The sequence below is a fragment of the Plectropomus leopardus genome, chromosome 7 (assembly GCF_026936395.1).
Source record: "Plectropomus leopardus strain MGB_pleo_1.0 chromosome 7, ASM2693639v1, whole genome shotgun sequence".
NCBI classification, from domain to species: Eukaryota; Metazoa; Chordata; class Actinopteri; order Perciformes; family Serranidae; genus Plectropomus; species Plectropomus leopardus.
Window position 1 is genome coordinate 33,411,343 of NC_142182.1, and position 16,116 is coordinate 33,427,458.

Sequence of the window (16,116 nt, forward strand, 5' to 3'; positions counted from 1 at the left end):
TTTTTGCTTATTTTTTTGGGCCATTTCTTCCAAGATTCCTTGTTGTCTTTTACCTATGTTTCTGAAAAACATCAAGCCAATTTGCTCAGGTTTCAAATGGTTAAAAAACAAGTTTGTTGGAAGTTGTTGCATTTTCGTCTTCAGCTTTTGTACTGCATGGTTTGCATACTACAATTGTTTTTCCCCCTTTTTCTTAAAATCACTGCCTAGTTTCTGCAGAAGCAAAATTATTTTTGTTCTTCATGGTTCTCTCCTGCAACTCAATTGGATACTGTTGGATTCCTTCAAAACGAGCGGATGTAGTTAAATAAGTGTAGACTTGATGGGAATGAATAGCGTTAATATTAGTCAATTTAGGAAATGAAGGGAAATTAAATCATTCTTGGCACACTTTTCAAATAAAATTATTTTATCTTCTGGCTTGGATATCAAGTTTTTTCAAGTCAAAAAGCTCAAGTCCAAGTGAAGTCACGAGTCAGAGGCGTGCCAGCCTAGGTCAAGTTGCACGTCATTGATTTTGTGAAATTGAGTCTAAAAGTCACCAAATTTGTGATCCAAGTTATGTGATGAGTCCACAGTGCAGGTTGCAGAAATTTAGATGTCTTCAGTGGAAATCTGCGCCACGTCCACGTGTAATCAAGATGTTCTCAAACTTGAGATGACGTAAATATGACCAGCAGGCGAATTCTAAGAAAGCTTGTAAACTACATTTACCTAATCTGAAAGAAAATCTGCCAAGAATACAGGATTTCCTTGTGGATGGTTGTGGAGTGATGACCAGAGAGATACAGTGTTTGTTTTCTCCCTAAGTGAACAAGCTGTACACTCTCTGTGGTCATTAGCAGGGGTGAGACTTTAGGGTCCAGGAATAAAACAGATTAAGCTAAAGATCCTTAGTTGTTGCCTTACTCTAATGTGGCTGCACGTGGTTCACTGAGTGCCACATGTAATGACGGCATGACCTACTCATGACAAATAAACCACTTTCCTAAAACCACTCATGAGTGGATCAAGGACATGTACAACTGCAACTCCTTATGAACAGATTTTCTGCCTTTTAATGAACAGGAAATCAATAACTTACATTCTTCAGGTAGCCTTTTTCACACTATCATTATGAAAAATATACTATTTTTAGAAATTGTAAGGACACATATTACTTGTACATGTAAAAATATGAAGTATGAAAACACAAAAGATTGTACCAAAAATACAATGAACATAATAAATATATTTAGCTTAGTGGTTTTAAGGTGAAATTTCTTGTTTAAAGAGGAAAAAGAAAACTATAAGATCCCTTTTCATTATTTGACAGCCATTATATTGTGCAAGTTAAAGAAAAAAACTGTCCACTTTAAATCAAAGCTCTGAAAGGGGAATGTCTTGGTTTCACAAATGAAGAGTTGAATTTATAAGGAATAAAACAAATTGCTGCTTAACTGAACACACTCAGGATTTGCTGCTGCAGCATTACTTGGTCTGATGTGAGCTCATGCAAGCAAACTTTAGGCAGATATTATATTATATTATACGATGGACATTACTAAGGCAGTTCTGTGACTTTTCTCTAATATTGCTGCTGTTACAGTGTTTCAACATTTATCCCTTAATTAGAACTTGTGGCCACCATTAGGCAAAAGTTACATTGTCTCGCTCTACTATAAATAACTGACTACAAAAGTAGCTCATATGACAGTAAAGTGACAGATGTGTGCAAAAACTATCTCCTTCAACAACCAGCTCAAATCTGTTCTACATCAAGTGGAAATGTGGGACTGGTCTATTGCTCAAACTGCAGCTAATATTGATGCTTTCCTGTGTGTAAATGCAAAAATTCGAAGCAACTTTTTCTCAGTAGTCATACTTTGCAACAAAACATTTTTCATTGCACGTTTTTGAAATGCCCCTCTCACCACCAACTGTAATCCCAGTGGGAGGGTTAAACAAAACAGGGAAATTCAGTGAGGGTCCCCCAGCTGCTTCCACCCCTCCCTAAACATTGTGATACAAATCTGATAAAATCTGTGAGCGATGCACTGGAGGGAGCACAGAGGAAATGTGCACCGGACCATTGTATTTTTCTGACCTCTAGTAAACCACAGAGCTGGCCTCAACATGTGTACACACGGCTACTTCTACTACACCACACTAGAGGTGTTGAAACTATTTTTTTCTGAGATGCATCACTATGTGGAAGTGGACGATTCTGCATCAATGCAGTGACAGCACATTATTGATTATGGCCTCGTAATATTGCATTTTGATTTTCCAGCCATGGCTGGACAATAAAATTCTACAGATGAAGAGAACTTGCTGGTAGCAACATGTGCTGTATGGTAGCAGCGTCATTTTGAACTGTAAGAGAACGTAGCTAGCTGACTGCTTGAATGTATTGATGAAAAAGTAGCCATGTGCATTAATATAGAAAATTGAGGATGCAATGCATGGAATCGAATCTAATAATTAATTTACACTATACGATAATCGTAATAATGGTGAGTCCAGTGAAAATGCACAGCCCGACACCACACCTACTTACTGTGTTCTGTTCTGTCCGTCGCTCCCTGACTTGAAGCTTTTGCACTCATGATTACATTTTAAAGGTGTGCTTTAATTTAGACTAAGAATTTGTCCTGTTAACTTCTTAAACGTTCCCTTTTTATTCTCTTATCTTAAAAAAGAGACTTACTCACTCAATGAAACCTTGTCTTAATGCATTAAGGATGCTGACGTCACTGAGTGATCATCAGCTGATCCAAACAAATACCATCCAGACCCCTCAGATCATTCAGGCTGCATGCTGCAGCTGACTGCTCGTGCTAGTTTCCCTCTCCACCAACCTCTTCCTGGCTTCTCTTTCAAAACGAAACTTGGCTACAATGGGTTCCTGCAGACTTTTCTGCCAAACACAGCTACATGAACACTTGTACAAATAAGCTTTACAATTCTCAGTGGGAGTGTTCCTGCTGCTGCAGTCTTCATTGATGTTAAAGTGGATTTCCTTTTATTCTGCCTGCGTCTTGGCCTTAAAGCAAGGACAAAGGGCCAGAGGATGTTGATGCTACATTCTGGACCAACAGAAAAGCTTTCCAAAGCGAAAGGTTTAAACAGGCATTTGTGCACACCCCAAAACTGTTACAGCTAATCCCAGTGTGATCCATGCTGTCTGCCGCCCAGCAGCTAACACACCATTTCGAAGGAAAGGGGTACTGCTTCTGTCAGTGTTTTCATTTGTCTCTGTGATCCTTTGCTCTGTAAGATGATAAGTTTTCACCACTTTGGTGTAGTCTTTCTCTTTGGAAACACACTGGTAGCCGCCGTAGTGCACCTGCTCCATATTGGGGATGAGGTGCAGGCAGTTGGACTGCATTTGCAAACAAGGGCTGCTCTGGCCTCCATGCTCCCAGGTGTACTCAGCGTGGTAAGAGTCTATAGGACAGGACAGATAGAAAGGGACACCCAGGGGGACCGAGTGAGTCGTCCCCAAATCCAGTGGTAATGGTGACACTGTCTCTCGTCTGGTCCGGTTTACCTGTTTTTGTTCTATAACAGAAAAGTAGATAGATTAGAGTAGTGTTTTTCAGCCTTTAGTGTGTCTGAATAACAGCCTCATCATTAGTTACCTTCAACTGCTGAAGGACACACACTTTTGTTCCCATCAGTGACATTCTGAATGCTCCCACTGTGAACAAAAGCAAAAGTTCCAACAGGTGCATTTCCTCCAAAGAGATGAAAGACTGATGATTATCTGTGTAATACTGAAAGAAAGGTTGAATTTCTAAATGTTTTTCCCCATCTTTGCATCAACATTTCATTCATTTTTGGTATAAAGACTAAATAACATGCAGAGAGCAGCTGTTTAAACAATGTTGACTGTAATATGTTGTAATATGATAAGGCTTTGCACAGTATGTCAAAAGTCTACTGTAGGGTCTGTTGTTCACACTTACGGGAGAGTTGGGGTGCATCCGGAGTTGGTCCAGGCACAGTACGGGTCCCGGGCCAGGACACAATCTTCACAAGACTTGATCTCCTGACACCTCTGGAGGTCTACGACAGAAATCTTCTCCGAAAATCCCAACACTAACTTTTTCTGAGTTAAAGGAGAATGTAACATAATATTACTTTAAATCTGCATTAAAAGATTATTTGCCCCTTTGGTGCAATACAAGAAGCTGTAAACACAACATATAAAGTTGGTAAGGGGAACACGCTAGCATTTTTTTATGTCTATTAGTACACTGAACACATGAAGCAAAATTTGCATTTGGAGTTTCTGTTGTATGCAAGTCCCATATTTCCTTCCTTTAGCTCACAAGAGAAATTAGTCTGCTGTTAAATGCTGGTCAAGTTGCTGACTTCTTCTGCCTGCTGAAACTTGTTGCCTGTTGTGGCTGGAAATTAGGTTGATGGGGGCCATAAGACTGATCAAAAAATTTTAAAACGCTCTGTAGAGCTGAGAGAATCTGCAAAGTCGGGTAATAATTTCCCATGGCATTGATACTGTGAGCAACTCCTTTCACACAACAGTTATTTGAGCACGTTAATATCCAAATATTGATCAGTGCAGCTTTAAAATATGAAATTGTGAGGAATCAGATTGCACTGATGTAAAAACAACACTGCAATCTATAATGCATGACATTAATTTTAAATACCTTTTTGGAGTCGAGCGTCATTGATTGAAGGGGGGAGCGGCTGGAGAGTTGGGTTTCAGAGATGATGAAAGGTTCTGACCCGGCCTCTAAGACTTTATGGATCATCCCAGAGTCTGTTGGAACAGCACCATTAGCATAGTGAGTGTTGTTATTTTTGGAGTGACGCTGTATTTTTAGCCCATAGTCCCATTCAGAGGTTACAAACAATGCACGATTACACGCCAGATCAACAGGGAAGAACAAAAGATACACACAGTTAAACAAAGTACGGAAGTATAGCAGGGTATTTCCTCCTACCCAGAACATACCAGTGGCCAGAAGCAGGATGTTATACATGTGCTGGTCTGCAGCTTCAATCCGGTCCACAACTATTTTGGTGTAGTTGTGGCTGCTTACATAGAATGGAGCTGCATAATGCTCAGAGTGCACCCAGTCAGTCATCTCTGGGTAATCCTTCACCATGTTGATAGTGGCCAGCGGCAGCATCCTGCTGTTTTTTACACACTGAAAAATATGTGCAAACTCAGTTTTTTTTTATAAAAAGGACCAGTGTGTAGGATTTAGTGGCATGTAGTAGTGAAGTTGCAGACTGCAACAAACTAAAGACTGCTTTCCTTAAGGTTTATTTATGCTCAACATTAGATATGTACATGGAGATGTAAAAGAGTTAAAAAGGCACTTCATTATTGAGTTATATTTTTTCATTTTATTTAAATATTCTGTATTTGTGTTTGTCTCTGCCCTCTAGGATGCGAAAAAGATGCATGGAAGTATGAGGTCAGTGACGTTTTTAATGTTTAAAACGGATGCATCTATTTTTGTAAATAAAGAGAGTATAGATGAGCCCTTACCCCTCCCTATGTTGGCCCTCAGGTGCTATAAAAATCTAAAAGACCCTCTCTGGAGCCACTGTTTAGTCTGTCTATTTCTGGGCTGCTGTAGAAACGTGGCGGTGCAACATGGCGGACTCCGAGGAGAAGCATTCTCTCCCTATGTAGATATGAGGGGCTCACTCTAAGCTTATGAAATCAGTTTTCTTAGATTATACACTAGTGAAAAAACAAAACAATGATTACATTCCATTTCTGCAAAAATATTCACCTAAATTCCTCACATTGGTCCTTTAAAAGTAGTTTGTATACTGCAGGAAATGGGAACATAAACTGAATGTTTGTAGGACACTCAGGTTGAGTGGACGTCTTCAGGTACATGAAACTGAAGGCATGTGAAGTTGTATAAAAACAAACCAGTGAAACATTTGCGTAAGCTATAAACTGAATAGTTTGGAGAGGCAGAACTTCCTTTCCAAGACGTAGAAACAGCCTCTTTTAAGGAACCACAACTTATGAGTCACTAAACTGTTTACTATAACGAGAGAAAATTGAGCAAATCTACGTATGCAGGGCCCCTTTAGTTCCTTAACTACAAGACTCAAATAGACCTCACTAAACTTACGATGGTTATCTACAGATGGAAACACTGAAGCACATTTGATGGGAATACAGACACATTTTCCACATTTCTGCCCATTTATGTAACGTGCCTGTGTTGTTTTTAGCCCACACCCTTACTCAGTGACATGTGATGTACAGTAGACAGCCCACAATAAAAATAAAGTGATGCCAAAATATGTAAGAGGGCTGGAATCAAAAATAAAACCCTTAGGGGAAGTGGTGTCCCTGTAGAGAATAGCAATAAAACACATGGTTACCGTTCCAGGCCTCGGTGTGGGAATGTCTTTATCATAGCCCTTGAAAGCTGAGTTCTCAAATACTTCTTCTATCTTTTCTATTGAGTAGATGCAGACTGCGGTGGCATTCCTAGAAGAGAAATAGATAACTGAAGTTAGCATAAAAAATACTGTTTTTACAGAGGTTAAGATTATGATGTTGTCCCATTGCTTCATTCTGTTTTCTGTTGGCTAAAGATTTTAATGATTGTAATTTTTGGCATATGACCCTGGAGAACTGAGTAACCTCTGAAAGTTTGGCCAAAGTGGGTGTGGTACTCACAAAATGGAACATTGATGCAACCCTTCAATCAAACTTTGTGCATCTGACAAACCCTCCATTACACTTATAAATTACACCATTACCAGATCAGACATAACAACCCTGCCAGTGTTACAGAGGAGCAGTCGAGTGCTAGAAGGGCTGCTCATACTACTCATTTGGGACCGATAAATTATTGGCCTGGCCCCATCTAGAGCCAGTTTTTAGTCTGTCCTCTTGGCTACTGCAGAAAGAACCAACTTACTGGATAACATTCCATTTCTGGCAATATAACCCCCTAAATCCTACACAGTGGTGCTTTAAAGGAGATGCATGTGACAGAGCATATCTATGATCCAGAGTCTGATGGGATTGGCTGACTGGCTGATTGTCTGATCGGATTGGCCAGAATTGCCAGCAAACAGCTCTCAACATGGCTGAGCTGGCGCCAGCAGCTAACAGTGCTAACAACTGCTGACAGAGCTAATGGTGTTAACCTGGGGAGTCAGAGGGTGAACAGTACGCTTCAGTGATGACTCCATTTCGCCACTGTGGGTCGGGACGGCCTTATCAGTGTCAACTGCATGAGTACAGTGAAGAGCGACAGTGACTAATTAGCCAGTGGGACACACTCAAAGGGACACATGTGCATGTGAAGTAGCACTGTCCAACACAACAAACACCAGAGAAGCTTTCTTTTTTTTAATTTACTTTGTGTTCATTTTTGGGTCATTTCTTAATTTTCTTATTGCCTTCTTTCCATGTTTTTTTGAAAGAAATCTAACCAATTTGCACCAGTTTCAGATGGTTAAAGACAGTAATATTGGCCGTCGATTAACATGATTTTTAAAAAAAGTTGTGTACATTAACACAGACAATGTTACTTTTGATATATATTTTTTTCTAAAACATGGTTGTCATGTGGCCAATCTATTCTTCTTGGTGTTTGTTATTATATTACATAAAGATGGATATATAAATATACTGTGTAGGTGAAAACAGACGGGCCATTGTTAGTTTTGTCTCCATGGAAAAGAAAACCTTTCAAAATGCTGATCTTTCACTTTGAAGTGGGGGCCACTGTTTGTGTCCCTGTCAGCATGTAGCTGGGGGTGGTTGCGTAGGTGCCGATAATAAAGGAAGGAAACATGTCTAACCAGCTGCTGGTGAAAAGGGCATAGACTCTTGTCTTTTGCCAGTCCTCAGCATGCATCACATAGATGTCCTGAAGACGGTTGAAATACAGCGACTCTTCTGGGAACCCGCAGACGAGCCGAGCCTTGAGGAAGGATGTCCAAATGTTCTGGAAGAATCTTTTTGACCCGCCTTCATCTACCTGCAAAATCAAACCGATAAATCAAACCAGGGAGACACTCTTTCACTTTTGTTTGCAAACTGAAATTCATCAGGGTAATTTGATAGGACTGTCATTACATGAACCACAACACCTGAAACTAAACACCTAACCACATTTAGGGCAAGTCTTGATGTCAAGAGTGTTGAAAAGATTCTATTTCACCACAAAAATAGCACACCAGGTTAGTTAATATTATAGCAGTCACATGAGGCCTTTTACTGCAAAACAGGCTTATTTACTTTTGATACTTTAACTACAAGATACTAACAATACTAATTACTTTTACCAAAGTAGTTTTTTTTTTAAACCTGGAGCAACATCTGTTTTCTTGTGCTGCCTTTCATAAGTATTTAAACCTTTGAATCCTGAGCAAACAGGTGCGTTTTTTGTTCAAAAACATGGTAAAAAGGCAATTATCAACATGATGAGAAATCTTCCACATACTACAAATTGAAACGCTAGGGAAAAACTTTTATTATCATAATTATTTATTTAAGTTACAAGGTAGATTTATTATCATTTTCTTAAACATGGTTTAAGAAAAGATTAAATTAAAGTTCACCCTAAATCCTGCTACATCTTTTTGCCGTCAAAGGAGCTGAGGAGTCTCACAGCCTGGGAAAGAAGCTGCTCTGTAGTCAGGTGGTTCGGCAGCGGATACTTGCACTTGCAGATGGGAACCAGTGATTTTCTGGGCAGTTTTAATACCCGCTGTAGAGCCTTCCTGTCCTGGGCCGTGCACTAACCATGCCAGTTTGTGATGTTTCCAGTCAGTATGCTTCCTATTGCTCCTCTGTAGAAGTTAACCAGGATCTTGCTCTGGAATTTAGCCTTCCTGAGTTTCCATAGTTATAGTGATGTTACAGCATTATTCTAACTTTTAAGCGCTTTTTTAAAGGTCTTTTCTGTGGGTTTTTTTTTCTTTATTTTTCAGGAAATTTTCCTGTGCCTTTTACTATTTTTTTTTTTTTGTTAATTTGGGGACCATTTCTTCATGTGTTGCTCAATGCCCTTTTCCCATGTGTTTGAAAGAAATCAAGCTAAATTTGCTCAAGTTTTTTAAACTGTTAATTGAGGAAAAGACAAGTGATTTGTTGGTACAGGTGGTGGGAATGAGAGCACCATCCTGCAGGTGGTTGTATTACTGCATTGGTGTTTGTATACTTTTTACAAAGACTGAAATCATATTCACATAACTGCAGCTACATAACTAATCTCCCTTTGCATTGTTAGCAAAGTGCAAGTAAAAAAATAATTTCATGTTGTATCATTTTACCCATGACGACAGCTTAAGCCTTTTATATGAGCATATCAATATGTCAGACTCATAAAGCCTCTGTAAATAGTGGCTGACCTTTAGCATTGTCCTGAGAAAAATAACAGATGACAGCCAGCATCAAAGAGAACTGTTTAAATGGCGGTGGCCTTTCATTTCCTTTGTCTGGAAAATTAAGGAGGGGTCACTGCAGGAGACACTTTCATAAAACATTCACATTAATCTCTGCTTTAGTGTCCCACAAGCCAGTGTCTGCTTTATTCTAATGGAAACTGGAAGTAGGAAGTAATCGTGTGTGAGCACATCATGGAAAAATGTATTCATTTATGTCCTGCATTATTAATCTAATAAAAACATGGATGACAGACTTTGTTCTGTTTGGCTGATTTGTGTTGCTGTTATTCTTGGCTGCATCTCCTTTACAAAAGAGATCTTTGATCTCACGGAGAAAAACCTAGTTTAAGGCGAAATATTAAAAAAAACAATGTTTTCATTCATGTGTAAAGTCATAGTTTCAAAGTTCATTCTTGACCTTGGGAAAATCAGCTGACAAAATAATCTTGCCTCAAGGTCCATGTAGAAGGTCTGCCAGTGCTTTTGATCATATTACATGACCTTCATCAAAAGTTTACACTCTTAACTCCCACTGAGGGCCCTGCTGGTGCCTTCATACAACCAGACCAAAGCAGAGGAGAGGGATAACTATTGATATTATTAATACTAGTAGGGTACATTCAAGTTTCAACACAATACAATATTGTATTTTTTTTGGACAATGATACAATATTTGCTGAGATCACAAAGTCTGCAATAATATAATTGTAAGATGAAGATTTATTTTTGTAAAGATTTATTTCATTTGGTAGATAACATTATTCTACTCTCTGATTTATTCAGATAAAAAAAGATGATTTCATCAGTAGTCAGTGCATATATTATATTGTATGCTTGCCTTTAAGTTAAAATTAGGAACTACATAAAGTGGTGCACCTTCTCTCTGAGGTAGAGGATGGTTTAGATCGCAGAGTGATATGAGAGATGTGAAGTGACAGTTCACCTTGCTGTGTGTTCAGCATTCAGCATTCAAGCATTCAGCTTATGAATTTGAGGCTGAAAAAAGGCAGCCTTACATGATTTTTATTTAATTCCATAAAAAGCCTGCAATTGATAGGAGACAATATAAGTTAATATCTTTTTTGTCTTTTTCTTGACTGCTCACCATATCTGCATGGCACTAGGCTGCTGGAACTGTTTGAGTCTTTTGGAAGGAGGTGGCTTGGACAGAAATTATGAAACAGGCGTGGCATGGGGATTTCAAAATAAAGGTGTATCTTTAAGATGAAGATACGTATCAATGGTTGACTTCACATTGAGAAATATTGAACCGTTGATCACTGAAAAGATTTATCAATCCATTTCGATGTGACGTTACACTCCAAATTAATACTAACACTATCTTAAAAAGGAGGAATTTATAACCAGAAAACAGAGGTATTACAGATCCAGGCACCCGGAGTGGTTTAAAAAGCATAAAAGGCCTTTAATTCATAGAAACTTTAAAAATACACCAACGTGTATGGCTTTGCACCTTCCTCAGGGTGTTGTGACGAACAGAGACAAAGAGACTGATTATAGTTGCAGTGGCCTTGGGTGTGCACTGGTGAAAGCAACAAAACATCTTTTTTTCTGGCCTCTTGGAGCATAACATGTGTTCTTTTTAAGTGTTCCCTTCCATGAGCACCAGTGGTTTGAGGGACACCAGAAGTGCTCCTGCTGCCTCTCTTCTTTAATACAATGTCTTTTTTGAATATTAATACTGGCATAATTAAGATTAAAGAGGTTTGCGGGGGATTTAATATAGCAGTCTAGTAAGAGGGGAGTTTCACTGACATAAAATACTTCACTGAGCAGCGTACCTTACAAACTCTGGCAACCCTCGATATCCAGGGGTCGGCCTCCGGGTTGTGATCCGAGTTCTTTTCACGGAAAAAGATGTAGATTTTCTCGTTGTCGGGGTCTTCCCTCCGCCTCACCCAGGACGCAGAGATGAATGTGGGCTCTGTGAGAGAGAGGAGGACATGTTTACCAAACTGGCTCACCGTTTACAGTGCAGTGCCATGTCAGCAGCAGGCAAGTGCTATGACAGCACTTGGACATGAGACCAAAACAGGAGATAATTAAAGTGCACTCAGGAGTGGACGGAACAACAAGGACTGAACAATTTCAAAACAAACTGATACTAATCAGGTGCATCATATACTGTTAAGTCTTGCGATTTCTTTTTGAATTCATCCTACATTATAAACAGACCCACCTGAGACCCAGTTGTCATACATCCAGACATTAGTTCTGCTGCCAGCTTTCCTTCTGAACTGTAATGAGCTTCCATCCACATCCAAAGGTGCTGCTGAATATAGATCCCCCTCTAAAAATAGCAAAGATGCATCACATTAACACAAGCGCAAGATGTTCAATTATTGAGTATATTTCTGTGAAAGTGCTTTGCGAACTCTACTATCACACATGACTTGATGGGGTTACATAATTCTGCAGCTCTGAGTCACATTTTTAAACCTTCAAAAACACGGACTGGTGCACGGTGGTGCAAGAAGAGGGTGTGTTAACATACCGACCGTGAGGGAGATGGAGTTATGTGTAAAAACAAATGGAGAGATGCCCGTCCCCTCGTAGCTCTCCACTATTTCGTTTGACTGGTTGTTCACTGAAGAAAACTGCAGAACCACAGAGAGTCAACAGAGCATTAAGATGATTAGATGTGATGGAAGAATATGGAAACACCAGCCACCCAACAGCCTGCTGAAATTCCAGACATGGTGCTAATTAAAGTTTAATCAGAGCCACAGCCATTACACCCAAAAGCTGCATGCTTTAATCAGCTTTGCCCCGCTGCTCCAGTAAATGCAGTGTGTCAGACAGATGTGACACATGTTCATGAGGGATCGACAGATTATCAATAAAATTAATTAATTAAAAAGTGCAAAGAACGTGTCAGCATGAGAGGAACTTTTATTTTGTAAATCCTCAGGGAGCCTCTTTTATTCTAAATCTGTATCTTTTATTATGTTTATGTATTTTATTGCTCTGTAAAGCACTTTGAATTGCCTTGGTGTATGAAATTTGCTTTACAAATAAAGCTGCCTCGCCCTACCTAAATTTTCGCTTGCAAAAAAGCAAAGAAAGTACTTTTTGCAACATTAGCCCAATATCAGTCAACCCCAAATATTCAGCGATGTATGCAAACACTCACCAGCTTCCAACACTGCGGTTTGTGTCCATTGGTGCCGCAGACAAACATGCTGTCCTGAAACTTCTCAATCACGGTGATGACATTTTCACATCGGCCCTACAAATACAGAGGCAGTTATTGCACAGAACTGATTCATTTAATCGTTCTCATGTCATTGCTAAACTCATAAATCATCACTGTGCAGTTACTAACCTCCTGGCACTGTCGGTACCCCAGGGCTTTCAGAGGAAATCTCTGCAGGGGGCACATCAATTAGCAGACAAATTAACAAAGTTTTCACTTGAGGACAGTTTGAAATAAAATGTTAAAAGATGGAATATTTCAAACCCCACTATATCACTTTAGTTAACTAATAAAGACATATAACTAACCAATAAAGAATGTCGTACCTAAAGCTCTGCCAAAAACACCAGGTGTTTTTAGTGATAACTATTTGAAATAGTTGAATGATAGATAAAAACGAAAAAATCTGAGAGATTTTCTTTCTCTGGTGCTTTCTCTGGCAAAAACAACTCCACTCAACATAATAACTTCTTCTTAAGTAGCTTCAGCTGCTCCTGACACAGACAGAGTATCCATTAAAGCAATGAAGATCTATATGTCTGTCTTATGGTCACAACCAAGGCCACATGTGCATTAATTTCTTGGAAAACAATCAACAATCATCTGCTCATTAATCATTCATTCTTGTGGACTTTGAAACAGAGGTCGCATTTTCTGACTTTTCTGGATTATCACATTATAAAAACTTTCAAATGCTACGAGACAGTGGCAGCCACAAGGGTGGACTGGGGGGGGCTGCTTTGCCCGATTGGAGAAAATAATTGGATGTCGACATTACTGTCTTTTAAGAGGCTGTCACACGCTCATTTTTAAGCTAGCATGAATCTTCTAGTATCTTGCGAAACTAGACAACCTGATACATCCATTGGACCATGTTGGTGCCATGTCAGCATAGCTTGTCAAAGAGGGGGCTAAATACTGCTCCAAAATTAGGCTACATTTTTTCAAGGGAACAGAAGGCGTGGCCATTTTTTTATATGGGTTTCTTGAACTCTTCTCAGGATATAAGTATTTGAATAAAAATGTTTGTTTTTGTTTTTAGTTGTAATAATTATAAGAACTATGCCCTTTTTTTCTTCTTGCTTGAGTGCCCGCCCACCAAAATGTTTGTGCTCAGCACTGGGCGCCACTGTCACCAGGGTCTGTCTGTGACATGTGCTCACCATAAGCAGTTAATAAGCAGCTCCTTCAGACGTGAAACTATATGTTAGCTTTGTTGGCTTTGAAAGAGCAGAACTGTCAGCGGGCGCTGCCAGACCAGACTCCTGTAACAATGGCTCTGCGACAGCCATCTGCTGCAGTATAGCATCTAATTATGACCCCAGCTGCGTCATAAACTCCACTGCCACTGTCATGAACCAGAAATCCAGCTGAGAGCCCATCAATTAAATATAGGAGGAAGAGTAAACAGGCAACTGCATGGACTGCACATGATAAAATAAACTAAATAAAAGAATCTATGGAAATAGTTTGAACGCACCCACCTCTATAACATGATAGTCACCCGCATCAAGTTTAAAGACAAAATCAGTCCCTCCAACGTACATCTCGTCAGAGTCCTCATGATAGAAAAGCACGCTGTGGTTTTGATGGACTTGGTATTTAAATCCACCACTGAGTATATCTAAGGAGCAGAGAAGAATCACATTATTATATTTCATATGGGGTGAAGTCAGGTAATGTGGGACATCAGATAAAATGGGACAAATAAGGTTTTACATCTTGGGCTCTTTAAATTTTAGCATGCAGTTACCATATATGTGATTGAGTTGTTTTTACAAATGTGCTTTTTATGAAAACAATTGATCTGAGATAGCTCGTATGGGCACACCATAGATTCAAAAATCCACTAGTCACAAAACTTCCAAAGAAAGTCATATAATTTTTTTCCTACAGCTAAAAAATACTGTAAATATTCCAGAATCCAGCCAGTATCAGACATTATTTGGCTTCTAGTCTAAAAATTTTTACAATACACTTTACTTATTATAAAAAAAACAGGATTTTAATGAGTACTTCATTTATTGTGGTAAAGAGGGACAAATAATATCAGGTAAAATAATACATTTTCTGCAGTGAAACCAGCATGTTTTTGGGCTTCCATGGTGTCCCACCCAGTCACATTTAAGACACTTGTCACATATTTTCACACATTTCACACATTGTTTTTTTAATTACACCTTGAGTCCACCTCAGCCACAGCAGTCTAGAATAAGCCTTAATTGTTACTCACATGCAAGACTAAAAACATGTCAAATGCAGTTACCAAGGAAACAGTTAGAAATACAACAAGGAAAGCAAGGCATAAAAATTGGACAATTAAAAAAAATTCACAGGTTACATAATGACTGAACTGTGAAATGGATTTTACTGTTGTCCAGTGTTACCATACCAGCTGTACCATTTTACCTTTCATGAAAGTGAGGTGGGGGTACTAAACGTGTTTGAGGATCCAAAGTTTCTCAATTATTTTACTTATATTTTCTTTGTAGAACTGTAACAGAGGACCATAATAAGTACAAAAAAGCAATACTTAAGGTAGTAATCAGAGTTGTATGTGGTTTTATTGGTAATCTACCAAAAAATGTCTCATTTTACCTGAATTTACACTCTGACCTTGAGAGATATGGTGGTCAGACTGAACCATATGGATGACTGTATCGTGCATAAAACATTACAGAGTCTATCAGTGTGATCTGGTTTTCCCTCTGGACAGCAAAGTTAGGTCACCTAAACTGAACTAGATTTTAGCGGGCTTACACAGGATTTGAAGACAGGATTAACGTCGTAACTGACCTCTAAAAGTTTAGACATGAACACATCTAAAACACTGCAGCCGTCAGAAGAAAAGACAACTTACCTTTTTTAAAAAGTCTGGGACTGTTTTTAGATCCAAGAATTGGCGAGTTAAGGACAAGTTGAAGATCACCAGCAAGCAAAAGACACAGTACAACATATCGCCTCATTTTGCGCCTCAGCGGGTGAACATTTCTGTTACATCTGCATGTGTGAGCAGTTTGTAATTTCTCTCTCTGATCGCAGAATAACGAGCAGGAAAAAGAGCAGCCAGGTGCCTTCTTCTCACCGGCGAGGTAACAAATGACATCCAACCTCCAGAGCACATTTTAATGCTGTGTGTGTGTGTGTGTGTGTGTGTGTGTGTGTTCCCCACCAGCCAATAGGCTTCGAGTCTGAGCTGATTGTGGGTGGCGCTTTTTCCTTTTTTTTTTTTTTTTTAATTTCCGTTATAGATATATCATATAATTCTAACAAAAATAACAATAATAATAATAATAATAACAAAGAAAACAACTATTATCTTACATCAAGAGATAAAGGGAACACAGAAAAATAAGAGAACACAGAAAAAAGAGAGAAAAAATAAACAAGAATAAAGATATTTACATCAAAATATCTGGAGGCCTCTTAGGCCTACTCCACTTGCATTTATGAATATAAACATATATAAAATTAAAATATTTAAAATAAATGCATGACTTCTG

The 16,116-nt window shown here is 38.9% G+C and overlaps 1 protein-coding gene across 1 annotated transcript; it reads right to left on the bottom strand.

Moving 5' to 3' along the window:
* Window positions 1-1,035: 1,035 nt before the first annotated feature.
* Window positions 1,036-15,733, bottom strand: sema7a (semaphorin 7A (JohnMiltonHagen blood group)). Its single transcript, XM_042496178.2, has 14 exons — window positions 15,474-15,733; window positions 14,098-14,237; window positions 12,743-12,784; window positions 12,551-12,646; window positions 11,912-12,014; window positions 11,597-11,707; window positions 11,199-11,341; window positions 7,807-7,985; window positions 6,370-6,478; window positions 4,967-5,162; window positions 4,659-4,771; window positions 3,951-4,093; window positions 3,624-3,682; window positions 1,036-3,543 (listed from the first exon to the last, which is right to left on the bottom strand). The coding sequence occupies exons 1-14, from the start codon at window positions 15,577-15,579 to the stop codon at window positions 3,104-3,106; spliced, it is 1,980 nt and encodes a 659-aa protein (XP_042352112.2). The 5' UTR covers window positions 15,580-15,733; the 3' UTR covers window positions 1,036-3,103.
* Between the last annotated feature and the right edge of the window lie 383 nt (window positions 15,734-16,116).

What these genes read in the sequence shown, in the direction of transcription:
- sema7a (XM_042496178.2), bottom strand. Translation starts at nt 15,579, where the DNA reads ATGAGGCGATATGTTGTACTGTGTCTTTTGCTTGCTGGTGATCTTCAA. An exon ending in AACCGCAGTGTTGGAAGCTG is followed by an intron (nt 12,015 to 12,550) that starts GTGAGTGTTTGC and finishes GTGGTTCTGCAG; the next exon opens with TTTTCTTCAGTGAACAACCA. An exon ending in GTGTCCTTCAGCAGTTGAAG is followed by an intron (nt 3,544 to 3,623) that starts GTAACTAATGAT and finishes TTTCTGTTATAG; the next exon opens with AACAAAAACAGGTAAACCGG.